Here is a 27900-nt window from a genome sequence, read left to right as displayed (position 1 = left end):
TGTCCCTGCTTTTGAGTTACAGGTTGAAAGGACACATAACTTGATTCCCCAGAGACATGCTGCTGGGAGAAGGCACAACTTCGGAAAAAGTGCATGCAAAAGTATACTAAGTGAAGAAGGATAATAGAAATTTGCTATTTTGTTTAAAAAGAAGGCCTAGGCTGCCCAAAATCAAGACTATATCAGCTTCTGGAAAACCTTGCATTGCATGCCTGGTGGTGGTGTCACACTAGAGACACGTCGAACCTTCAGAAAATGACTGAAGATGATAAGGCACATACTATATTTCTACTCCTGAGTAACACACTCAAAAACTGAAGTTTGATTTAGACCATTTCACAGTACTGGAACAGAGCTTGTATCATAAATTAAAGCTCACACAGATATCAAAACAAAAACTTTTAAAGCAAAAGCAAACAGCAATTACAGTGCCACTGCTTCAGGTTCACTCCTGTCACAATGGTTCAGTGTCTGTAACTTGTGGAGGACAGATCTGTTTGTACTAAACAAACATTTCATAATGCAAAGAAGATCCACTTAGGTTGTCCTTATTTGTGATGATTAAAATTCTTCAATGAGCTAAAACAAGTTGTATCTTTAAATGGCTTTTGAAAAATTATTGGATGGAAAAGGAATGAGAGGAGGAAGGCAGTCTTAACTGCATTTTGTATCAACGTTTTTGATGTAATGTTTTTTATAGTGAGGAATTAGGTACAAATTATTCCAGCATCACTACTGAAACTGAGTACCAAAAGCTACGTGGGGGAAATATCTTTGTTAATGCTTTCAACATCTACATCTTTTGGGTAGTAATAGGCAGGAGCTGTTACACTTTATTTTGTTATGCCTATTAGAAGCTGTGAGACCCCAACTATCAATGATGGTTGTGTTAGTGGATGTTTAATTCTGAAGTGTTCTATGCCACTCAAGGTGCTGAAACTGGCTCATCTCACTCTGCCACTGCACTGAACAGGGAAAGTTGCAGTCTAATGTGCATCATTGAATTCTGCTATGCAGCAAGATTATTAGAAGTTAAATCTCTAAAGCTGATCTTAAACCTCTCCTATTGTCATCTATTATACTCCCCTCAACCCCTCAGGTCACTTTAATGAAGTTTCTTTAGCTTTCTGACATTTCAGGCTTAAAAGAACAGCATGGGTTCTCATTGAGGCATGTAGAACACTTCAAACAAAAAGCATGGGGGAGATCTGTACTTTTAAAGATGCCTATGTCTGACCTAATAACATGGCAACACCAGCTTTCTTTGATCCAAGACCAGCACTGTAACAGCTTGCTTAATTAGAAATGGCTGTACTATGGTAATGGTTTGTTGTTGTTGTTGTTGTTTTGCGTTGTTTTTTTTTTACCCACACATTTGGAGCACAGCTTCACCATACAATAATATCATGGAGGGAACAGAGGACAAGGTTCTTTCTGAATTGCATATAAAATGTAAAGCCAAGAACATTTCGATCTTGGAAGGAAGTTGCCCATCCCATCAGAGCTTTTTTATCCTTACTGAAAGCTTGCATTATCAGGCAAGAATAACATGCAGTGGTGGCATGATGCAGCAGAAGTTTCCTTCTGTTATGCAGTGAAATAGCAACTCACCTTGTACAGATTTGCTAAAATGTCTAAGAAGTTACGGTGTGTAGCAATTTGTTCTGGCATGTAGCAAGTTTCCATAGATTTTTCATCAATTGTTTAGGTGAAGCTTGACAGCGCCGCTGTGCTACATTCACGCACTTGCTCAGAAATTGCAGCATGGCTTTCAGTGGTTATTCTCAAACGTGCAGTGACTCAAACTGTGACAGTGAACAGGGGAGTGCTTTAAAGCACAGTGTTTCAAAAACATTTATGATGTCATGTCAGTTTTTGTTATTTTCCCAGCGTACAGGTAAATATTCTTGTCTTGCTAGCTGTAGCTTCATAGTGTACTTCTATTTTTGTTGACATGGTAGCTTATGATTTCTGTTGCATTATATGTTACACATGAACACACTGGACATCAGCAGCTAAAAGGCAGGCATAGAACCTTAAATATATAAATAGGGTTACATATAAAAGACTATCATACTTATCAGTTATAAGTCTTGTGCAATGCAGATGCAAGGCCCTGTCTGTGTTTTCTGGGAGAGCTACAAAGTATAGGAATGAATCCCAGTTCTTGAAAAAGTGCTACATCTTGAAACAGAAGTTGGAGATTCGGCACAAATCACAGCAGATACACAGAGATTCACAAAAGAAGATTTTCTTCCAAATGCCTCATTGAATTGTCTTCTGTACTGGGGAAAAGGGGAAAGAGAAATCTTCAGATGTAATGACCTGGAGATGTCTTGGATCCTCTTTCTCATCTGAAATGGCAGCCACTCACAGGAGGTATAGGAAAATGTAACAGAGCTAGCTAACAAACCTTTGGGGTGAATGGCACACAGATTGGAGTACTGCTGGGCCACCACCGCAAAATAAGTGAGAATATTTTCTCTCTCCCACATCCTAGAAGATTCTGGGGGCAGCCACAAGTCTGTTGGCAGCATATGAAAAATAATCAGTGCAATTAGTCCCCTGCTTCTCAGGCACTGAGACAGTTTGTGCTGAGCTATTCTTCAAAGGGCTGTTGCATTCTAGTCTTCAGTGTATTGTTTCAACCGCATTATTTTTAGAGCCTTCTAGTCTAAAGAAGCCTATGAATGTTGGATTAGAGCCAACTGCTTTCTACAAGAGGTGGCCACAAATTGCTGCTCAGGCTGGTGCATGGGCTGACATGCAGATCAGATGAGCTCTGAGACTATTTTGGGTTGTATGTGCTTTTATGTGCTAAAGAGCAGTCAGCTTATGAAAAGTGCTTGTGTGTGGATTAGCATCAGAACTAAAGTAGTCCATGGCTGTGCAAAAGAATACAAATGAATTCCAGGAGTTAGTCTTAGCAAGCCAAAAGCAGGCAAAATAGCAGAGCCTTGACCATAGCAGGGCTTCTACTGCATGGCTCCTTCCAACATAAAGCAACAGGACCGCATCTTTTGTCGTGCACCATATCCTCGTGATTGCCGCTCTGAATAGCCTTTTGCCTGCTGTTTCCTAAACAAATTCAGTGATAGTTTTAGCATTGCAAGCATTATTCTTTCTACCACTGCTTCTCTGTGTATCAGCAGTCCCCTTAAAATAATCTAATCTAGGGGAAAAACAGTACATAATATTGAACAACATTTCTTCTCAGTGGTAACTGAGAAAGAAATGGTGGAGGAAGGTCCCAGAAAACTTGGTGCTCTTGTACTCTTATACTCTCACTCAGTTTCCTGAAGATGATGTTCTGATGCTTGTGGGGATTGTAGGCAACTGATGCATTTTCTGTAGCTGTGTAAATCAGAGTCAGTTGAAACACAAGAATTGTAAGATCAGATTAGGATCTATGTATTTGTATATAGAGGGCAATATTAGCGTTAGGTGGATTGTTGAGCTAGATGATCTTTGATGTTTTTTCCAATCCTAATGATTCTACAATTCTATTTATTTTTCAGTGCGACAGGGCAGATTTTCAGGTTTGTCTAGAACAGTCTGGAGATCTCAATCTCACCATTGCTATAGTGAGCAGCAGATATTAAGCTAGAGTAGTGAATGAATATCCTCAAAACATTCTTGTAGTGTGTATGTCATGGTTTTACGATTTTTGGTTATTGGTATTCCACATCATAACATCATGTAGTGCACTGGGAGTTAAAGAGTTAATGCTCCAGTTCCGGGTACCTGTCCCAGAAGAGAAGAAGGACTACATATCCTAGAGGACTTTGTGTTCAGAGAGGAGATAAAACCCCTGGCAAGGTCTCATGACCCTTTTCCCTTTTGGTCCCCACAGTGTGTGAGCTCCCCAGATTGTCTTACCTCAGCATCAGAGTAAGGCCTTCAGTTTTTAGACACTCTTTCTCTCATTTTACTTGATTTATTAGCTCCAGTTCTAATTATATCGTATTATATTGTGTTATAGCACATTATCTTGCCCTTTGTTATGTAGTAAATTAACTTGTTTCTCCTCAGATCATTTCTGCTGTTTGCTTTTTTTCTAGACCGATCTCTCTACCCTTTTTCTCTTTTTTCTTGCTTCCCTTTTCCGGGGCGCAGATCTGCAGGTCTCTCCACCCCACTAGTCACAGAACCAGCCCATAAACCACGGACAGTGTGCTATCCATATTTTCATAGAATCATAGAATCAGAGAATGGTTGGTTTGGATCATCAGGCTCCAACCCCCCTTCTGCAGGCAGGGCCACCAACCTCCACATTTAATACTAGACCAGGCTGCCCAGGGCCCCATCCAACCCAGCCTTGAACAGCTCCAGGGACAGGGCATCCAAAGCCTCTCTGGGCAGCCTGTTCCAGCACCTCACCACTGTCTTGTTAAAGAATTTTCCCTGGATATCCAACCTAAAGTTTTCTTCCTTCAACTTAAAATCATTTCCCCTTGTCCTGCTGTTATCTACCCTTGTAAAGAGTTGGCTCCCCTCCTGTTTCTAGGCTGTCTTTAGGTACTGGAAGGCTGCAGTGAGGTCACCCCGTACCTTGTTCACTCTAGGCTGAACAAGCCCAGCTCCCTCAGTCTGTCTTCGTAGGGGAGGTGCTCCAGTCCTCTGATCATCTTTGTGGCTCTCCTCTGGACTATCTCCAACAGCTCTCTGTCTTCTTTGTATTGGGGGCCCCAGACCTGGATGCAGTACTCCAGATGGGACTTCAGGAGGGTAGAGTAGGGAGGGACAATCACCTCCCTGTCCCTGCTGGCCACCCCTCTTCTGATGGAGCCCAGGATACCATTTCTGAGCTGCAAGAGCACACTGCTGGCTCATGTTAAGTTTTTCATCCATCAGGACCCCGAGGTCCTTTTCTGCAGGGCTACTCCCAACGATTGCTTCTGCCAGTCTGTTTTGCCTGGGATTCCTCTGTCCCAAGTGCAAAACCTTGCACTTGGCTGTGTTTAACCTCTTTAGATTCACCCAGGCCCACCTTTCCAGTCTGTTTTGTCCCTCTGAATGGCATCTCTTCCTTCCACTGTGTCAACCGCACCACTCAGCTTGGTGTTGTCAGCAAACTTGCTGAGGCTGCACTCAATTCCATCATTGATGTCATTGATAAAGATGTCAAAGAGCACCGGTCCCAAGACTGGTGCCTGGGGAACTGGTCCCTAGGGAACACAGCTTGTTACCAGCCTTCACCCAGACCTTGATTTTCATGCACTGCATCTCAAGCGAAGAGTTTATTAAGCACCATAGGCTTTTTGACTTGAGATTGAAAATCAAATCTGAAAATACAATAACCAGCTGATTGAATAGTACTTCTAAAAATACTGTTTATTTTTGCAAACATCCTAGTTTTGTAACATCTGTTCATTAAAAGGAACAAAAAGGGAATGTCCTGCTAACAGGAACAGTGACTCTGGAGAATGTTTCTCATTGGTGTTTTGGGTGTAGAAGTATTTGAGCAGTTGCTCACAGTTGATGTGGTTTTGTATAGTTCATCCTGTTCACAGGTATAAACATGAGTGAATGCTAACAACCTCAAGAAATCCCCCAAAGAGAAAATTCAGCAGATACCCACACTGTGTGATTAATACCACCTGGTGGTTATCTCCACAAACTACAATTCTTGTTTGCTGACCAGTTTCACCTCCTCAGATAACAGTGATGCAGAATCAATTGATTTTTATATATTTATCTATTTAATCCTGTTGTGCAGCACCAATTCTTGCAGGTTTGCAGAAGTAACAGACTATCATAAGGGCTGTGCTTAGGCTGAATTTTCAGATTTTGCTCTGGTACCCAGGTCTGTACAGCACAGAAGCTAGAATAATGTGTCACATTCCAAAGGTGACACTTCCTTACTTCCGTTGCTATGATGGGAGTGCAGTCACCTCATTCTCCTAGTTTCAGTGGCATTCTGTACATACCATCTTTGAACTGCTGATAGCAATAAGAGATTTGACTTAAGTAGCCAGTGAGCTAATTTTGGCAGCAGCATCAGTGCAAGTGTGGACAATTAGCTATCAGCCCTAGCGGAAATAAATGTTTTGCTTTGTCTTTGTACTAAATCACTTGTAAGGCTGTCATTCTCTATTAGCTTGCTCTTGTGAGCCATGAGATTACACATTTGACACCGATGTCTCACAGGAACTAGTTCCACAAAACAAAGCATTGACTTCAAATGAGCAACTAACCATGTGAAACTTGTCATTTGAACTTCTGTGATTTTGGTAGAACATAGGGGTTTTTTTGTTTGTTTGTTTTTGTTTGCTTGTTTTTGTCTTGCTAATAGTCCTGCATTCAGAGCCCTCAGTTGCTAGATAGTTCTGTTTCCTACTTTCCATTTCACAAGTACAGCCAAATCACGCGTGACAAATTGGTGGCCTTTTATGATGGAGTTACAGCATCAGTGGATAAAAGAGGAGCAACTGACATCATCTACCTGTGCAAAGCATTTGACACTGTCCCGCATTACATCCTGGTTGCCAAATTGGAAAAAAATGGATTTGGCAGATGGAACATTTGCTGGATAAGGAATTGGCTGGACGGTCACACTGAGAGTTGTGGTCAGTGGCTCTGCATCCAAATGAAGACTGGTGATGAGTGGTGCTCCTCAGGGATTGGTGTTGAGACTGGCTTTATTTAACATCTCCGTAGGTGATATGGACAGTGGGATTGAGTGCACCCACAGCAAGTTTGAGATAACATCAAGCTGAATGGTGCACTTGACACGCTAGAGGGAAGGGATGCCACTCAGAGGAACCTGGACAGGCTTGAGAGGTGAGCCCGTGACAGCCTCATGAAGTTCAACAAGACCAAGTACAAGATTCTGCACCTGGGTTGGGATATTTTCAGGCACAGATACAGGTTGGGCTGAGAATGGCTTGAGAGCAGTCCTGAAGAGAAAGATTTGGGGGTATCAGTTGATGAAAGAATCAACATGAACCAGCAATGTGTACTTGCAGCCCAGAAAGTGAACCGTACCCTGAATTGCATCAGAATTGTGACCAGCAGGATGAGGGAGATGATTCTGCCCCTCTATGCTATTCTCATGAGACTCCACCTGGAGTACAGTGTCCAGTTCTGGAGCCCCCAGCACAAGAAGGACATGGAATTGTTGAACTGGGTCCAGAGGGCCAAGAAGGTGAACAGAGGGCTGGAGCATTTCACCTTTGAGGCTGAGAGGGCTGGGGATCTTCAGCCTGGAGAAGAGAACATTTGGAGGAAACCTTATACAGGCCTTCCAGTACCTGAAGGGGGCCTACAGGAAAGTTGTGGAGTGACTTTTTATTAGGGCAGGCAGTGAAAGGACAGGAGAAAATAGCTTTAAACTGGAAGAGAGTAGATTTACACTAGAAGTCAGAAGAAATTCCTCACTGTGAGGGTGGTCAGACACTGGAACAGGTTGGCCGGTGAGGTTGTGGATGCCCCCTCCCTGGAAGCATTCAAGGCCAGGCTGGATGGGACTTTGAGCAGACTGGTCTGGAGGCATGTGTCCCTGCCTCCTCCTAGAGGGAACATTAAGTGTATGTCCTGCAAAATGTAGGCCATAGAAGAGCATACATTGACTGGAAAGCCCTTTTGTTATTGTTGTTGGTGGTGGTTTTTTTTGCATAAAAACAGACCCTGAGTGTGCCCATCAGCCAGTAAGAACTTAGAAAAAATGTATGCATGCACACTCACACACTGTGCAGAAGATTACACTATTTCCTATCTGTTTTTGGCAAATGTGTTTTAAATGTGGTGTTTCATATCTTGTAATATCACTACACCTTTGAAAAATGTAGCCTGGATTTTAGAAGTTCTTCCTTGACAGGAGGAGAGAAGAGGCAGGGGATATCACCCAGTTTTTTTGTTGTTTGGGGTCATTGGGAGTAATAGTATGGTAAAAATGACTAAACCTACTCTTATCCAAATATGGCTAATGCCTTTCTCCAATAATTTGAAACTTTGTGGCTCTGCTGGTTGATGATGACCAGACATTATTTTGGTAATGTGTTTCCAGAAGATGATCTCATGACTGATTTTGAAGATCTTGTTCTATCAGGAGGTTTTCAGAAATGGAAGAAGCAGCCTGATGTTTTTGATTTCTCTATTTTAATTTGTTTTTCTTTTTACGAAAAAGATAAAAACGGTTGGATTGTTTCAGCTTGCCATTTGGCAGAAAAGCATATGAGTAAATAAACAAATGGTTCAAGTAAGTCTATTTCTCTCCTAAATCTTTAGAGTTGTTATTTCTCTGTGATATAAGGAAATCTAAAATAGTATTTAAAAAAAAAGAAAAAAAAGAAAAAAAAAAAAGGTCTTTGATGGTGAAACAGAAAAGAAACTGGGATGTAGGACTGCCACGAGGAAGTCTGAAGAAGTCAGATCTACTTCAGTTACTATTAGACAGTATTAAACATCTTAGGTAAGACATGCACAGATGTAGACTGTTTTGCTGATTTTAAATCCTCCATTCTCAGTTTGATTTCGAAAGGGAGTAGAGCACAGCAACAAGAGTGTTGATGTCAAAAAATGAAATCTGCATCTCTAGCACAGTGAAGCACTGTTTTTTTTCTTGGTCTTTTCCCACTGTCTCTACTGAAGATGTTTTGACTAGAAAGGACGCAAGACGAAATCTCAGACTTTAAAATGAGAGACCAAACTCTTTTGACAATGGAGGGATAGAGTTTACCTGAAGGAAAAGTGAGCCCAGCTGACATCATAATTCAACAGTTTCAGTTAAATTCCAGAATCCCACTGTAAGCTTAGGATCTACTTCAACAGATTTTCCTTGCACTCTTCTTTCTGCCTAAGTTCTTTTTCATTGTGGTTGTTTTGTTTTGTTGTCTTATTTTCCTTTTTGGAGGGGAAAGGAGCAGGAGAAGAATTATGCTTAAGCTGCATTCAACCTGGACATGCTGAATAAGCTCGTTGTTATGATGCTCTGTGTGTGACCAAAAAAATGAGTCGAAAGTGAATAATGCTCTAAGATTTGCTTTTCTTCTAGGCCTGAAACTGGTATTACACTTACAGTTCTTCTACATTTATAATTGTAAGACAATTTTTTTATAGTTATTGTGGTATATATTTTTATATGAATATATTGTGTTTTCATAATGAGAAATAATACCAACTTTCAATTACTACCTGATAAAAACTTCCATAAAAAGCTTTCTATAAAAACTGTCCACAAGAAAAACAAATCCTTTTCAATCCTCATGTTGCAGCAAGGATGTAAGATATCACCCAAGATAACGCCAGTTCATGGGTTTGTAAAATATAGGATACGCATTCGGTACATGGTGCTATTAGAAATGGTTAAAATGACATCTAAGCGTTTGATTTTTAATTTCATTTAAAAAATACCAAGGGCCTCTTGTACTATATACAGAAGAAAAGTGAACGCCATAACATATCTGCACCATATCTACATCTTTTCCTTGACTATGAGTTGGAGACTTATTTTCAAACCTAAGATTTTAAATGATGTGCCAAGGGCTTCACAGAAATTAATGGCAAGGATACGATTAGAATCAGAGTATTTAAAATCTGTTAACTCCCTCTAGACTATTGCTTTCTTGACTGACTAATGTTGCAATGACTCTTAATATATTTTTTAAATTTCTACTTCTGGAAGTATTTGAGAAATGACCTGAGAAATGCAGCTCATGTCTAACAATTTGTGAGAGAGATAAATTCACAGAATCGTTGTGAATTTCAGAATCATAAAATGACTTGGATTGGAAAACATCTCGATGATCATCCAGTTCCAAACCCCTGTCATGGGCAGTGCTGTTTCTCCCACCAGCTCAGGCTGCCCACAGCACTATTCAGCCTGGCACTGCATGCTTCCAGGATGAGGCATACACAGCTTTTTTGGGCAGCCTGTGCCAGTACCTCATTGCTTTCTGAGTGAAGAATTACTTTGTAACACCTTACTGAAATTTCCCCTCTTTCTGTTTAAAGTAATTCCCCCATATCTACTTGCATAAAAGTTGGTCTTCCTCCTGCTTCTAAGCTCCTTTCAAGTACTGGAAGATTCACTGAGCTCTCCCCTCAGTCTTCTCCAGGCTAAACTCAACTCTTTCAACCTTTCATCATAGGAGAGGTGCTCCAGCCCTCTGATCATCTTTGTCAGCCTCCTCTTGACCCTTTCCAATAGCTCTGCATTCTTCTTCCTGATCAAATAGGAATGCTACAGCGTCCATGGGAAATGTATTCATAGTAGTTATGTATTACCTGTGTATGTGCAGGTATGTACAAATTATCATAATAAAGGTCAGAGACAAAGGTAGACAAATTTGTGAGTGAACCTCTTGGGGTTGAGGGCATTAATATACTCATTTTCCAAGGAGTATCTGCAAAGCTGTGTGACTTAAAAAGTACTTCCTCTCAAATAGGCAGAAACCAACCTGTACTGATAATTGTGGTTATTCCTTCCCAGGTGCAAGTCTCTATACTTGCTTTGTTAAACTTCATCTGTTTTCTTGCTGTCCAACTCTCCAGTCTGTCCAGGTCTTGCTGAATGGCAGCACAGCCTTCTGCTGTGTCAGGCATTCCTTCCAGCTTTGTATCATCACCATACTTACTGAGGGTGGACACTATCCCCTCATCAAGGTCATAAATAAAAACATGGAACTAGACTGGACCCAGCACCAACCCCTGAGGAACACCGCTAGTCATAGGTCTCCAAGTAGACTCTGCCCCACCAATCACAACCCTCTGTGCTCTGCCAGTCAGTCTGTTCTCAACCCACCTCACCATCCACTCATCTATCCCACACTTTCTCAGCTTCATTAGGATGTTTTTGGGGACAGTATCAAAAGCCTTGCTGAAGTCAAGGTAGACAACATCCACTGCCCTTCCCCACCTACCCACCTAGCCATCCTAGAAGGCTCTGAAGTTGGTCAAGCACAATTTTCCCTTGGTGAACCCATGCTGACTACCCCTAATAACTTTCTCTTCCAGTTGCTTGGAGATGGCATCTAGAACAAGCTGTTCCACCACTTTTCCAGGGCAGAAGTAAGATGGACTGGCCTGTAGTTTCCCTGATCCTCTTTCTTGCCCTTTTTGAAGACCAGGGTGACACTGGCTATCCTTATCTTCAGGCACCTACCTCTCCCATTCCCCAAGACGTCTCAAAGACGATAGAGAGCAGATAGTGAGAGGGCAATCACCCCTGCCAAGTCCCTCACCACACATAGATGCATCCCAATTGGGACCATGGATTGGTGTACATTGATCCCACCAAGATGCTCCCCCTCCTCAACCAGAAGGAAGCTCTCAATTTCCCAGATTCTCTCTTTTCCCTTCAGGGTTCAGGAGCCCTGAGGGGGAGTCTCTGAAGTGAAGACTGAAGCAAAGAAGGTGTTCAGCATCTCTGCCTTCTCAGCATCCCCCATTATGAGGACACTTCCCTTGCTGAGCAGGGGACTCACATTATCCCTACTCTTCCTTTTACTATTAACATACTTAAAAACAAAACAAAACAAAACAAAACCTTCTTATTATCCTTCATCTCCTTTGTCAGCTTCAGCTCCAGGCGAGCTTTAGCCTTTCTTGTTGCTTCCCTGAAGGCCCTGACAGCAGTCCTATACTCTTCTCAAGAGGACAGGCCCTTTTTCCACATTTCATAGACATTATTCTTCCTTTTGATCTTATCCACGAGCTCCTTGCTCATCCACACAGATCTCTTGCCTCCCTTACCTGATTTCCTACTGTTACGGATGCACTGATCTTGAGTTTAGAAGAAGTGCTGTTTAAATGATGCCCAGCTCTCACAAGTCCCCTTACCTTCTAGCACTCTTAACCCATGAGATACCTCCAAGTAGGTCTAGAAAAAGGTCGAAGTTGACTCTCTGAAAGTCCAGGGCAGCAGTCCTACTTTTTGCTAACTTACTTCTTCCACTTAAGATCTTGAACTCCACCACCTCATGATTGCTACATCCCAAGCTGCCCCCAACCTTCCTAAGCCTAACAAGCTCATCCCTCTTAGAAAGAACAATGTTGCTGTTACTGAACTCCTCTGCAGCTTAACATTGACATGCGCTGCTGTTGGCTTCAAAGAAATCAGGATACAGTTCTGAAAGACCACAGAAGCATTGTGCATATATTGCAATCGGGAAACTATGTTGAACTCTCTGTTGCTATGTCCCATCCATTTTTTCTTGCAGACCAAAATGAGAGATTTTCTTTCAAGAATTCTTTGCTTTATCACAAAACTTAAAGGCAAGGCTTCCCTTTTTCTCAGTTTTCTGTTAAAATGCATGCCTATTCATTTAAAAGATGATACGTGTTTGCTAATGTTGAATGTTCAATCATCCTTTATGCAACACTTGTAACTGCAGCCTACGCGTTAGTTAACAGAGAAAGTAAAGATGACCATCAGTAGACAGAATAAATAAATAGAACAGGATTTATTATGATGACCTTTTTTTTTTACACAAGAGTCGTTGCTCTGCAGCTCTGAGCTATTCATAATCTCCTCTCTGTCAGTATCAGCTACTGATACTTCCTAAAACACCAGCAGGTGTTGAGTACTGATAAGTATTTTGAACTAGTTCTGCTACCATCATTGTACTTCAATGTCTTTAGGACCACTTTGTGCAGACTGCATATGCTGCAGCAACTGAACTCTAGTAATTTATTCTCATTGGATCCACACTGCAGACAGTGCTGAACCTGCAACGTTCCTGTTGAAGACAGCTTTTTGTCAGTGAGCTCGTGATACAACAGCCACTTCTGTGTCTGAGACCTTGTATTTGCAATCTGTGGGAAGAGCTGAAAATCTCCTGAGGCAGGGAAGTAACTGAGTATTTCTGTAGAACTTCTGGCTGTAAGCAAGATGGGGAAAATTAAACAATACTTCCAGCTGCAGGCAGCCTTTCTATTTTCTGCTTGCACAACGATTCCTAGTAAGTACTTTTATTGGTGTTTATTTTTACCATCTTTCTGTTCTAACATAAGTGAGCCACTTTCTTACGGTCACTGTATTTGTACGAATCAAATTACTGCACCCAGCCCATTAAGGGAATTTATCTCAAAATAGTAACTTTTGCTGAAGAGATGCAGAAGTTCTCCCGTACAGCCCGTGAACCAGCTGCTGCAGCTCCGTGCTCTGCTCTCGCTCAGCTATGTTCCACTCAGAGAAGCCAACGGGCAAAAGCAATGTTCAGAACCAGACGGTGGAAAGCGTTCAGCTGAATGACTAACAATGGAATAGACATGTTCTCCAACCATTCAACGTTTTGGTAGCAAAAACCACCCGTAAACGGGTTAGAACAGCTCTGCCCAGTCTCACCTCGCTCCGATTTTGGCTTTCCGCTTTTGGCTTTCCGCATATGACACGCCACCGACTGCGGTCACGATCGGACCGGTAGCAGGGAGCCGCTGTCCTCCACCCACAGTGCGCGGTCGCCCGAAGCCGCCCCCCAGCCCGGCGCAGCCCCGCTCCGCGGCGCTGGGTGAAGTTAGTCCCCGCCCGCGCTGCCCCGCTGCCCGCCAGACTTCCTCCGCGCCCCGCTCCGCACTTCCTGCCCCCCGCCCGGCCGCCAGCACCGCCCTCCCCGCGGGAGGCGCCGGGGGCTGCGGGGGGCGCGGCAGCGGCCGCCTTCCTGCTCCGGCCGAGGCAGCTCGGCGGCAGAGCGCGGTGAGGTGAGCTTGGGTTGCCGGCAGCAGGCGGGGCCGGGCCGGAGCGGGGCTTCGCGGGGCCGTGCCGGCGGAGAGGGCAGGTGCTGGGGGTGGCTGTGCCTGCGGGTCCCCCCGCCAGACCCCTCCTGCCCGGGGGGAGGCGAGGGAGTCTGCCCCGGACGGGGCCGCGGGTGGCGGCCCGCTTTGCTCCGTGCCCGCAGCCTCTGCGTCCCGGGGGTCTTGCATGGGCCGGGGCCCCTCGGTAGCTCCGCGTACTGCAGTGGGGTCCGGATAACGTTGTGATTGAAGTGAGGTGGCAGTGACGGGTTCCGGCGGCAGCCCGACGGCAGAGCTTGGAGGCGCCGTCCTGCGGCGGGGACTGCCCGCCCCTGTGCCGGCTCGGGCTGCTGCTCAGTCTGCCAGTCAGTCCCGCTCTCCCAGTCCAAGCGTGTCTTAATCGCACTGTGCTTGATGAATGGCTGCTTGATATGTGGTTTTTTTCTTTGTTTATTTTCTGTTGTTTTTTTTGTTTTTTGTTTTTGTTTTTGTTTTTCCAGTGTGGGGTTATGTGTTTTACAGTGAAACTGTACTTGTGGTTTTACAGGAGTGGAAGGGGTGACGTGATATTGTGGTTCCTGTGCTGTACATATAAGCTTACTCTATTCCTTTTCCTTTTATTAATCTTTAAGGGCAAGCAGGGGTCCTTTCAGTTTTGATAATTTCAAAATATTTCATTTTGTATGGAAACGTGCCTAAGACAAACCATATCCTTTAAAAGAAATTAGCAATCTGGCTAACAGTGAACTGTTCTCATGTGTAACTTTTTTTGCTTGGTGTTGTTCTTATATGGAAGTATTCTGGATTCCACAGCTGCCTGAGAGTCATGTGGGGGTGTCAAAAACCATAGCTCTGCTCGGGAACTCTCCTTTGGATTAATTAAGAGGCAGTGCACAGTGGGCCTTGATCTGAAAAATAGCCAGTGAGGTGGTGGTAGCCATCAGCCACTCCCTTAGCAGGAGCCTTCTCCATCCGTTCATGTTCTGATCTGTTATTTGTGTGTACATACACATTGGGAAAGGAAGTCCTGAGGTCCAGACTGGTCTTCGAGCAGTGTTGTTTATTGAGAATGATGAGCATGCAGTTGCAGAACCTGTTGGCCAAGAGCTGCGCCCCTTCCTGGGGAGTGTGTAATGTGATAATTTGGACAAACAGTGACTCAGGGCCTCTCAAGGCTTCATATCTGAGGCCCTGTGGGCAGGAGATGGCTCTCCAGGTGAGATGGTGGCATGTGGCCTTACCTACTCTGACTTGTTATGGCTATCCCGAAGGCTGTGTCTCTGTTGGCAGTCCTTAGTGAGGCTTCTGGGTCCTAGCTGCTCGGGGGGGGATCTGCTCTAGCTGGCAGTACAGCAGCACAAGAAACGGGAAGCGTTAGCTGGCTCAAGCATCCACCACCTCCCTCATGGAGCACTGCTGGGTGGGCATCAGAGGGCTGGAATGTTCAGGGGTCAGGAGTTCTGTGTCCTACCAAACGTAGAACATGATGCATGTGGCAGAGCATCTCATTCCACAGCTGTAGTAAACATGCATGAGAGATGGGTTCCTTCATTTTCAGCGAAATCACATTGTTACACATAAAATCAGAAACATATTTTCTTTTTGACTTAATAGCTGTGCCAAGCTAGATATTTCCTGGAGGACAGCATGCACAAATACATTTCCATATCAATGTATTCCCTAAGCTGATTTGCATCTTTCCTTCAGGATGCGTGTCTCCCCAGGAGAAAGCCATACAGTTTCTCTTTTTAAGCTGCAGTGGGAGGAAATGCCACTATTGCAGCTGGGGTTGTGTCATGGTTTTATGATTTTTGGTTATCAGTATTCCACACCATAACATCAGGTAATGCATTGGGGGGTTTGACTTCTGATGCTCGAGTTCCGAATGTTTGTCCGACGGAGAAGAACCACATTTCCCCAGGAGGCTGTGCGGTCAGCGAGGAGATACAACTCTGTGCAAGGTCACCTGATTCTTCTTCTTCGCCTGCTTCGCCATCTGCGCATTGCTGTCTGCGCTTTGCTGTCTCTTTTTCTTCATTCACTCAACTGGACTGCACTTCTCACCTCAGCATTGTGGTGAGGTCTGTCTACCATTCAGACACATTCTCTCTCTCTCATTGTATTTTACTAATACTATATTTAGTAAATCATTTGTTCCACCTCAGATTATTGCCGTTGTTTTCAATTATTTTGGGGTCCCCTATTTCCCTTTTCCAGAGGCATGGATCTGCAGATCCCTCCACCCCGCTGGTCATGGAACCGGGCCAGACCAGCCCATAAAGCATTGACAGGTTGTGCACTGGATCAGATTGGGTGGATGGAAGGTGTGACCTGTCCCTTCATTCCTTCTCCTTCCTCTCTTTCTGTTGACTATAAGACATATTCCCAATTAACATAAATCAGCTAAGAGCAAGCCACACTGGATATTTTAGAGGGGAAAATTTGTGGAAATCAAGTGAGGAGTACTTCAGTGAAATCAGTGCTTGCTCACCCACTTGTTTCTAACAGGGACAGCTCAGGCAGCATGACATTGGGGTATCCACAGTCCTGTGGTGCTGTGCTCCAGGCAAGACAGTCACGTGTGTTTGTGCAGCTGCTTTACCTCCATGACTTTCTGAGCTAACCAGCAAACCCAGTAGTTAACTTTCCAGCAAGTCTCTGAAGCTGATGAAATGGAAGCTTTCTGTTGGTTGGATGTTGGGTAGATGCTTTTCAGCAGAGGTTCAGATTGGATATTTACGAAAAAAATTATTCTCAGAAAGAGTGGTGAGCCACTGGAACAGGCTGGAGTCACTGTCTCTGGATATATTTGAGAACCATGTGAATGAGCACTGAGGTACATACTCAGTGGCATGGTGGTGATAAGTTGACGATTGAACTAGATAATGCCAGAGGTCTTTTCCCACTGTTATGATTCTGTGTACTTCTTACTTCCAGGAGGAAAACAGCATGGAAAGCAGCACTTGAAATGATGCGCTGTAATCTTGCAATTTACATTTAGTAACTTTTCCATGTTTTCCAAGTACACCAGCTAGTACCAGTGAAGAACAGGATACAAATGACTTCAGACAGATTTTGTTAAACAGTTTTTGAAATGGAATTTTTATTTTGGTAAGCACAAGTAAATAAATCATCTTGTCCTTTGCTGGCATGGTTGTCTCTGTTTCATAGAATCACAGACTCAACAGAATGGCTTGGGTTAGAAGGGACCTTAAAGATCATCTAGCTTCAACCCCCTACCAGCCACTAAATCTGATATTTCATTTTGATTTTGTCTGTGGAGTTCTACAGTTTTATATTTGCAGGGAATCTGCTCTTAAATCTCAGGTATTCCTGTTTGTTTAGCACAGCAGGAAGGCAATCTGCACAGCAGCACATGCATTTCCATAATCTGTACCTTTGTGCTGGAAACATCTATGTGTCTGTATGTGTGCGATGGAGGTGGTGAGGCCATGCTACTGAGGGAGAGTGACAAGGGGTTGTGTTTGACACTAAGTCTGGAAGGAGTGTTCCAAAGTGGGCTTTATTCTGGGTGCACATGTGCATGAAATGAATGTGTGCTGTTGAAGGACTTAAGCCATGGGCATAGAATAATAGCAGCATCTCTGTTTCTTCCTAGCAGCTGGAATCATCATCTTCCCTGTGATCACAGCATGTCCCCGTGCAAAACCCTCTGAGGGCTGCTCCCATTTGTTCACTTATAAATACATTACAACCTCTGAATTGCATCCACAGGGAAAACTAAGTTGTTGTATTTAAGAGTGTGCACCTTGAGAGAATGCACAACGTGTTAGTAGTAAATGAACCCATTTCACCTTGAGTTAGTGTCTTGCACTTCACTGGTGTTTGCTGTTTGATTTCATTACTATTTTTGCTGGTTTTTGTCTGCAGTAGTGCCAAAAGGAAAAAAAAACAAAAACAGTGGATCTCAGTTTGCAAGAGAGCAGTCTGTATTGCCAACTGTGCCCAAAGTTTCTGGTGGAGTTGGACAATTCCTTGAGCTAAGTGCTGTTGCGCTCATTAAGACCGGATTTTATCAACTCATAAAACTCATAGGATGTTTATGGCCTATTGTAAACAGAATTGCAGTTGCTCTTTGCCCTCACATTGTGTGAAAATGGGTTGCTTCACAGAGTGAAACAAGGCTCAGTGGCAGCTGACACCTTCGATGTTGCTCACTTGCTAAACCTCACAGATTAAGGCATGTTATTTATATTTGGTCAAGAGCAGTGGAAAGCTGAAGATCAAAAGAAATAGCACTTCATATAATTTGCCATTGAAATTAACAGTGTTTGCGTATTTATTTATTTAGGTTACCCTTAAGGTATTCATGTGCTTACTTACCTATTAACTAACTAGCCTTAGGTTCACATCCCCAGTTGAAAGCAAGGTGTAAATTACTAATGTTCATTACTAAGTGGTATGACAAGGAATCTGTCCTCTTACTTCTAGACCAGTGCCGTTAATTAGCTTGCTGTAGGGAATGTATGATAGCAGGATGGCTGGTCTATTCTATTTGTTTTTGGTTTTCATTGTATTGTTAGGAATATTTGAGATTTTCTTGAAAAGCTGATGTGGGGCTTTCTGTAACAGCTAACATTATGATATGGCTTTTTTCTTTTTCCAGGTGGAAATACCTGCCCTCCTTGCCTAGTGGAGTCCAGCTGAGAGCTGTTGCGTTACTGCAGTGAAGGTCTGATTGTGTTCATACAGTAATCTAAGTGGGGGATGCAATATAACGCACATAATTTAATTTGCAGTTTCCATTCCTTTGGTTTTGCTTTTTTGCTGTTTTTGACATGATAGAGCTTGGGAACAGCTGCTGAGAAATGAAGTCTCCACCTCTTCTCGTGGCCTCACTCCTGGCATGCATCATTGTTTTGGGTTTCAATTACTGGATTGCAAGCTCTCGCAGTTTGGATCTACAGGTAATGTTACTATTGCTCTACATGTGGTCATGCACATCTGCAGTTGGCAAAGGTAATTCACAATAAATAGGATGCTTGTGCTAGATGTGATGAGCTTGCTTTGGCTTGCTTTAGGGATTTTCACAAATACTACAGGGAAGTAGGGAGTTCAAGGGGACCCAAAGCCCAAAGACCTGAGTATGGTACCTCAAACGTATGTAGACATTCAGCTGCTTTCTTCTACTTCAGTTTTTTTTTCTCAGAGTACGTTGAACTTGAAGTCCATTTTAAATCTGAATGAGTCTTTGTAATTTGCTCATCTTCCTAAATTATTTTTCCATATTGCCATTTCAGTGACTTCTGTTGCTCAGTATAAAGAAAGATTGACCCATTTCAGTATATGCTGGATGAGTAACATGCACTTTCCCACTAGGGGCTAGCTTGTTCAGATACAGTTTCTAAAAACTTGAATTTGTATTTCTTAGAAATTGTTCCTTAGAAGGCGTTCAAGTCCCATGGAATAATTACTATTTTGTAGCTCTTTTGTTTTGTTATTATTTTGTTTCTCTTTGCCTTTTGCTATTGCTTCCTCAGAGTCGGATCATGGAGCTGGAAGGCAAGGTCCGCAGGGCAGCAGCAGAGAGAGGTGCCGTGGAACTCAAGAAGAATGAATTCCAGGGAGAGCTGCAGAAGCAGCGAGAGCAAATTGATAAAATACAGTCCTTGCATAGCTTCCAGATGGAAAATGCCAACAGAGCACATTGGGAAGAGAAGGTAAGAACTCTTCTAGCTACACTATTCCATGAGATTGTGGTTAACCATTATACTTTGCCACAGAGTAAGGTTGCTCCAGCTAATGAGGGTTACAGTTAGTGTTTGTGTGACAAAATATTTGATATATAAGTTATCACTGAATGCAGCTTATAGCCCTCAAAGCGGTAAAAGATTTGCTCAGGTGTTTGTAATGGAGAAAAACTTTAATATAAATGTGTTAGGGGGAGGGAAAGAAAGAAACAGAAGTAAGCTGAAATCTGCATTTTTCTTACTGCACTGCATGAGGTTTTAATTGTGAAATATTAGAAGCTAGTAGTGATAGTACTTCTGAATACCTTTGCCTCCTATTGTTAGAGCTACCTTGGTTTGACCTTTGGCTTTCTTTCCTGTACGCTGACGTTTTAAAACTTCAGGAAGAGAAGAAGCTGCACTGATAGATATGATTGTATTCCTTTCCCAAGTAGTTATAAATGATTCATGTTTATTTCTAAATGCGTTGTAAATTTTGTGGCCTCCAAATCTTCTGCCTCCAAAACTCAGTAAAGTGAGAGACGTTTGATTAAAAAAAAAAAAAAAAAAAAAAGCAAGTTATAGTTTCGTTGCTTATATTTTAATGTGTATAGGTGTTAAAAAGATACCCTGGGATATTCAGATTACATTCAAGTGAAGAGAATCATAGAATTGTGTTGGAAGGCACCTTTAAAGAACATTTGTTCCAGCTCTCCTGCAATGAACAGGGACATTGACAGCTAGATCAGGTTGCTCAGAGCCTGATGCAGCCTGACCTTGAATGTCTCCAAGGAAGGGACATCTACCCCCTCTCTGGGCAGTCCCCAGTCACGGGGAACTTTACCTGACTGCCCTGATTTCTCCAGTATGACGGAGAGTGACTTGCCAGTTAAGTCAGCCAGTTCCTCAGTTCCTTGGGTAGTACCTCATCACGTCACAGAATCACAGAATTGTAGGGGTTGAAAGGGACCCCTGTAGATCACCAAGTCCTTGGAACATGCTAAAGGAGGCTCCCTACAGTACATTACACAGGAAAGTGTCTAGATAAGTTTTGAATATCTCTAGAGAAGGAGGCTCTGCAACTTCTCTGGGCACCCTAATCCAGTGCTGTCACCCTTCTAGTAAAGAAGTTTTTCATCATGTTTGTAGGCAATTTCTTATATACTTCTTTGTCCTCACTGCCACTTGTTCTGTCACTGAGCACTGTTTATAAGAGCCTGGCCCCATCCACTTGATTTCATTATAGGATCCCCCCTCTGTCTTCTCCAGGCTGAACATCCTGAGGTCTCTCACGCTGTCCTCATAAGGGAGATGCTCCAGGCCCCTCATCATCTTTGTGGCCCGTCTCTGGACTCTAGGAGATCCCTGTCTTTCTTGAACTGGGGAGCCTAGAACTGGACTTAGTACTCCAGATGTGGCCTCACTAGGGACGAATAAGGGGAAAGGATCACCTCCCTCGACCTGCTGGCTACAGTATTCTTTATGCATCCCAGGGTACCATGGCCTTCTTGGTCACAAGAGCACACTCTTGGCTCATAGTCAACCTGTTGTTTACCAAGACACCCAGGCCCTTCTCTGCAGAGCTCCTTCCAGTAGGTCATCCCCTAAACTGTACTGATGTGTGCAGTTGTTCCTCCCCAGGTGTAGGACACTGTACTTGCTCCTGTTGAACCTCACACGGCTCCTCTCTGCCCCGCTTTCCAGTCTGTCCAGCCAGGTCTCATGAATGGCAGCACAGCCATCTGATGTGTCAACCATCTGTCCCAACTTTGTATCATCAGCAGACTTGTTTAAGGTGCATTCTCTCCCTTCATCCATGTCACTGATGAAGATCTTGAAAAAGACCGGACCCAGCACTGACCCCTGGAGGACACTGCTAGCTTCAGACCACCAACAGGACTTTGTGCCACTGATCACAACCCTCTAAGCTTTGCCAGTTGATCAATTCTCAGTCTACCTCACTGTCTACTCACCTGTCCCACACTTCCTGAGCTTACCTATGAGGCTGTTACGGGAGTCAGTGTCAAAAGCCTTGATTTTTGCTCAAGGTACACAGCATCCACTGCTCTCTTCTCACCTACCCAGCCGATTGTGAATAGAAGACCACCAGATCAGTGATTTCCCCGTGGAGAACCCACACTGTCTACTCTTGATAAACCTCCTTCTCTTCCAATTGCTTGGAGATGACATCCAGAGTAAGTTGTTCCATCACTTTCCTAGTGACAGATGTGAGGTGGACTGGCCTGTAGTTTCCCAGTTCCTCCTCCTTGCCCTTTTTGAAGATTTCCTCCAGTAGTCAGGCACCTCTCCTGTTTTCCACATCCTTTTGAAGATGATTGAGAGTGGCTTGGCAATTACTTCTACCTGCTGACTCAGCACTCATGGCTGTATCCCATGAGGACCCTTGGGTTTGTGAGTTTGTCTAGACAATCTCTGACCAGATCCTTCTCAACCAAAGGGAAGTCTTCCTTTTCCCAGACTCTCCATCTTCCTCATTCAGCAGTGGGCCCACGTTTTCCATCATCTTCATTTTCCTATTGAGATACAGAAGTGTTGTCCTTGGCCTCCTTCACCAGATTCAATTCCTAGTAGGCCTTAGCTTTTTTCGTTGCTTTCCTACATGCCATGACAATGTTCCTGTATTTCTCCCAAATGGGCAGACCCCTTTTCCACATCTCGTAGACTTTCTCTTCCATTTGATTTGTTTCTTGAGCTTCTTGCTCATCCATGCAGGTCTTCTGCTGCATTTGCCTGATCTCTTACTCTTAGGGATGCACTGATCTTGGGCTTGGAAGAAGTGGTGCATGGACTTGTGGATGTTCAGATTCCTCATGTGGTTTCTAAGAGAGTCTTCTCCTTTGATGGAATAGACTTCATTCACCCAGGCTCTGTCTTCAGATTTGGAGATGTGAGAGATATGAGAGAACTGATGACTGGTGAAAACTGATGCAAAAAAATTGTTGAGTCTCAGCTTTATTCATGTCTGACCTCACTAGATCTCTTGATTTGTGTAGCAAGGATGGTACGTTTTCTTTGTTTCTTTTTTCTAACCATAATTCCTTTTTTCCCATTTGTCAGCAGTTCAGTTCAGCTATGCATTGATGTTCCTAATCCCATCTATGCATGCTCAGACAGCATTCCTAAATTGTTCCCAAGATGTGAATCAGTCCTTGCTTCCACTGCTTATGCATTTCCTTCTTTCTCTTCAGTTCAGCCATAACTGAATATACAGTCAAGATGGTCTCTTGCCTTCTGTGCCTGATTTCTTACACTTGAGATCAAGAGCTCTTGTGCTTGAAGAAAAACATCCTTGAGGAGCTGCCAACACTTTCCTGCTCCAGTGACACAGAAGGCTGTTTCCCAAGGGTTTGCATTCACAAGCTCCTGAAACAGGAGAAAGTTTGCTTTTCCAAAGGTCTTCACTTTGCTCCCAGCCTATATGCTTTGCGATCGTGAATGCCAGGAGGGGTTCAGGGTGGATATTAGGAAACATTTCTTCACTGAGAGAGTGGTTGGGCACTGGAATGAGCTGCTCAGGAAGGTGATTGAGACACCATCCCTTAAGGTGTTGAAGAAGCTTTGAGATGTTGTACTAAAGGGTGTGGTTTAGTTGGGAAATGGTGGTGGTAGGTAGATGGTTGAACTAGGACTAGGTCTTTTCCAAACTAGATGATTCTATGATTCTGTAATTTTTATCTTGACCCTCCAATAATGAGACTATCTGTGTTGGTGAGCAACAGGCCCAGTGAAGCTCCTCCACTGGTTGCAGTATCTACCACTTGGATTAAGAAAATTGTCCTTTAAGTCAGCTGGATGCTTGCTGAGCTTCTTCTCCAGCAGATGTCAAGGTAGTTGATATCCCTGATCAGAATAGGGCCTGTGATCGTGTGTTTTCTGTAGCTGAGGAAAGAGCAATTCGTTGATGTTCTCCTCCTGATTAGATGGCATGTAGTTAACACTGACATGAGGTTTCCTTTGTTGTCTTGGCCTCTAACTCTCACCCATAAGTTCTCAACCTGCCTATTATCATTTTTCAAAGACAGTTGTACACATTCAATCCTTTGTTTTACACAGAGCACAACTTCAGTCTCGTCATTTCCCTGTCTGCTTAATCATTTCTCAATATTCAAACCTGTGGTCGCTTCTCCCTTCTAGTGGCAGGCATTGTTACTGTATGTTCTGGGTATTGTTTGTTTTTACCGTCCTCTTTGCAATTACCACTGTTTGCATCTCAGAGTCTAATTTGTGGTTCAGGAGTGCTTGGTAAAACCCTTTATTCTGTTCTATCATGTTTTTGCATTCCACATGCATCCTGCAATTAGCAGAGAACATTTATGAGGGGGAAAAAAAAATTCAAAAGGCAAATGCATTTTCTGCTTCTTTTTCACTAGTAGAATTTCCTTTACCAAGGTAAAAGAATTTCTGTATGTCTACCAACATACTGAAAATTCCATTGATAGCATGATGGGCAAATATCAAGAGCTAGTGAGAAGAACTCAACCAAGAGTCCTAAGAAAGCTCCATGGATGGAAAAGTGCTTTCTTTTGCCAAGAGCAGTGTGCACTTTTTCCTTTGAATTACCATGGTACTAGTCAGTTGCAACTGCCACCACACAATCATTTTTTCTTGTGGTAGAGTTGCTTTTTTTCCTTTGAGTTTAGAGGAATTATTGTTTATCAAGTCTTGCATTTTTTCCTATAAAAGTCATAGGAAATATTAAAAAAAATCAATCTTGTTATGTGACATAGGATGAATATGTTATTTTGGGGAAGGTTTAGAGAAACTTATGAAAAAATCTTGCCTTTGGTGTCTCTTAGAACTTCTGCATGAAAGAGTCATTACAGAGATGAGAAAGATTAATTAGTGTATTCACACCTAGAACAGGAAGTGTCTGTACACTCACTTATCAAAGCAATTGTGAAGCCATGCGACATAATATTGTTATAGCAGGGCTGAATGGTCAGGTAAAAGTTGCAGAATGGCTTAGAAAACAGCAGTGGGTGGAGGAGCTGCTCCTCAGGCTGCAAACATATGACATCTGCATTACCTGATTACTTGGCGTCAGTGATGGCTACAATCAATAGGGCAGACTGGAGAAGCACCTGCCCTCTGCCCCATAAGATTTTTTTCTGGCTCCAAATGTTCCTGGGCCAGAAATAGTTCCTGCTGGAAAACACTGTGCCTTATGGTGCCTTTATGTTCCTTTGGCAGCTGCTGTTGAAAGACAGGTTGGACAAGGTGGGGCTGGGACTAGCATAGCTGATCTTAACCTCTTAAGTGCATTCTCTTCCATCATCCTAAAATGCAGGTGGTCAGTAATGGAATAGTCAATGAAGTTTGCTGTTGGAAACCCAGGAGCTGATGCTGTAGGAAACATAGGTATAAGTGGTGCAATGGACTAATTTCCTCTTCTGTTCCATGTGACTGGAGAAGAACAAGTCTCGGGAGGCTGAAGGCTGGAACGAGCATGCGAGTCTGTGCGCTTGCTCTTGTTGTGACATGTGAACAGACATCCCACACAGTTGTTTGCTGCCCAGATCTGCAGTTTAAGAGTAGGGAGAGCTGTTTTACTGGAAAACTCTATTTGTAAAAACTATGCCATAAGCAAGTTGGCATGGCATCTTTTACTCTAAATTACAAGTGCTCCTGATACAGCTGTGGTGGTGGAGGAGGAGAGCGTAGTTTTCCTCACTAAGGACCTTAATCTGAACAAGCTCTCCAGGGTCAGAGATTGTATGACAGTGGGATGTGAATACAGCAAAAAGCTGTTTCTGAGCTTTTTTAGTGTTTGTATTTAAGTATCTATGTGCTAATGTCTGTGTTCTGAATTCACATGTATGTACATGAATGTGTATGCATACACAAACACATATTCTTGGTTTTTGGCTCAATGGATTTCAGTGGAATCTGGGATACCTGGGAGGCAGATAGTGAATGCAACGCTTCTGCTTATACAAAATTCATTTCTTTAGCTGAACTTTATATTTTTCCTTTCTGGAGATTAGCAGGGAATGTTTACCCAGTCCAGGAGGAATGAATGCAAATCTAAACCCTGAGTGTCTCAGCTCTCTTTCCAAGTTAACACAACTGTCTAAATGTAACTAAACAGATCTTTACATGACAAGCAGGATTTTGCTTAATTTTCACTGTTGTCCTTAAATAAGAAAAATGAAAAGGCTGTTAGCTGATTTGTAGAAGTGATTGGTTTGTGTCAGAAAGCTTCCTCTTTTCTGGGGTAAAGTTATAGAGCCTCTGGATATAGAAGAGTAGTACTTAGCAAAAGTAACTCTTAAATTAGATTTGAGACCCGTCTTAATTTTACTTTATCTCTGATCACTGCATCTTATTACTTTGATTATAATATGGATAAGGATATGGTCATAATACTGATCATATGATAATTATGCCACTAATTTAGTTTTGTACTAAACTAATATACCAGTAATATACATTCCAGGTTAAAGTAATTCTCAGAGACAATGTGACTATCACTAGTTACATCTGCCTTCTTTTCTAGTTCAGTTGCCTCTGTTCTACTTTATGAACAAGGGTACAGAAGGAAGAAGATTCTCGGAGTGTGAAATATCCCATGGTCTCACCATCCATTGAGGCAATGAAATCCTGGCTGATTGCTCTCAGAATTGTGGAACTGTAGAATCATTCAGGTTGGAAAACACCTTTGAGACCATCTAGTCCAACCACCAACCCATCACTACCATGCCCACTAACCATGCCCTCCAGTGCCACATCCACTCGGTTCTTGGATGCTTCAGGGATGGTGACTCCACCACCTCCCTGGACAGGCTATTCCAATGCTTCACTACTCCTTCGGAGAAGAAATCATGTTTCTCTCATGTCTGAGTATGTATAAAACACTTCTGTCAGCAGGCTTCTTTTAAAAAATCTGTTTCAATTATTGAGGATTTAGCCAGTGGCTTCTGGAAGTCCATACAGAAGTAGATTGAAGAGATCGAGAGGCCTTACAAGAACTCTCAGTAACAGCAGACAAAAAGTCAGGAGTGCAGAGGGGCTGTTTCTAATCCATAAGCAATTTCAAATCAGAACAATATCCTTCATGGTTGTTATTCAGAACTCGTGGCTTCTGGGTTGTGCACACCCACAATAGTTTTTTGAAGAGTGGAGCAGCAAAACAATGCTTGTAATCTGTTTCATGTTTAATTCTTAGAACGTGCTTTTGCAGCTTGGATTTCTGTAATTCTTCCCAAGTGCACATCTTGCTTTTTTGTTTGCTGAAAGAGAAGTGCCTGGCACTGTTGCTTGATGTCCTTTAACGCTGTTCACAGCTGTTCTCATCACTCCCCTGAGAAGGATCTCATCTCCCAGCTCAGCCTTCTGAGACAAAACACCTGCTGGCATGCGGAGTGCAGGCTCTGCACAGAAGGAGTGGCAGCGGCCAGAGGGAGAGAGAAAAAAGCCTGCAGTGGAAATAAGGAGCTGCTTATGTGTGCTTGTTTTAAAGCAGTGTTGCACCCAACAGCTCTGAATACTAGTTTACACTACCAGGTGTTGGGGTTCTAATTAAACATAGCAGTGTTTACAGAAGTCCTGTAGCTTCAAAAGGAGTGTTGTCTCCAATCTGCCTGCTGCTGCCCCACAACTGCAAACATCATTTCTTCTTCAGATTTTCAGCTGCTTTTCCTGCTGAGAATGTAAGGAAGAAAAAATCTAATTTCTTGATGGAATTAATTTCAGTAGGAAATTTTTAAATGAAGAATATCTGCTCCATTCAAGCTCAAGATTTTTTTCAGGTTTCTTCAACTGAGGTGCTTCTACTGAAGTATTTATGAGCATTTTGCACAGGGACCAGCCTAAAAGAGAAATATTTTCATAAGGAATCATTTTTATGAAATCTTTTTCTTTTTTCCTTACATACTGATATGTGCTTAGCCACAAATCTGATGCCTTGGAATGAAAAAAGGCTCTTTATGGCTGGTTGAAATAGTTCCCACTTTTTCAAAAATTATTCCAAAGTGATGAAAAAGAAGACTAGAAAGACACAAGAATTGGAGATATTTAGTGCCAAGAATGTCGTGGTAGAGAATGTGTCTTTGCAGAAACAGAGAAAGACATTTTTATGTATCATTAAGACATGAACAAGCCCTCGTTTGGGCTACTGGCTTGGAAGTGTGCTTGATAAACTGCTCCTTTTGTCTGCCATAGGGACACAGATCAGTTTGCATTGGTCATGATATAGCTGCCCATCTTCTCCCTGCTTATTACAAGTACTGGTTTTATGAGTTTCTGCATGTGCAAGCCTCACCCTCCAGCTTGCTGTGTTCCCAGCACTTTGTTTGGGAGGCTGGGTAGCTGAAATCTGCTTCTGTCTCAGAGCTTCGATTAGTGATACTGCTGCTTGCTTTTTTCTCCTCTTGAGAGCTGTGCCTTATGGGTGCCAAACCCCTTTCCGCTGCTTTTAGCTCTGAAACAAATGTTTATTCATGTCAGCTGCTTTGCTGTGCTATTTCTTTTTCTGTCGCAGTCTCTGGTAAGTAGATACGCTATTCTTGGTTAGCGT

The 27900-nt window shown here is 43.0% G+C and overlaps 1 protein-coding gene across 1 annotated transcript in view; it reads left to right on the top strand.

Annotated features, from left to right (window-relative positions):
• The first annotated feature begins 13577 nt into the window (after window positions 1-13577).
• GOLM1 (golgi membrane protein 1) overlaps window positions 13578-27900 on the top strand; it is a 31039-nt gene continuing 16716 nt past the window's right edge. The window contains exons 1-4 of the mRNA XM_042877495.1: window positions 13578-13641; window positions 18302-18367; window positions 18481-18602; window positions 19176-19355. Coding sequence (XP_042733429.1) covers window positions 18504-18602; window positions 19176-19355 — 279 coding nt within the window. The 5' untranslated portion in view covers window positions 13578-13641; window positions 18302-18367; window positions 18481-18503. The remainder of the gene's footprint in view (window positions 13642-18301; window positions 18368-18480; window positions 18603-19175; window positions 19356-27900) is intronic.

This window comes from Lagopus leucura, unplaced genomic scaffold (genome assembly GCF_019238085.1).
Source record: "Lagopus leucura isolate 7727_CA_CO unplaced genomic scaffold, USGS_WTPT01 Super-Scaffold_100018, whole genome shotgun sequence".
NCBI classification, from domain to species: Eukaryota; Metazoa; Chordata; class Aves; order Galliformes; family Phasianidae; genus Lagopus; species Lagopus leucura.
Note: the sequence above shows the minus strand (reverse complement) of the source record. Positions and strands in the feature narration are given on the sequence as shown.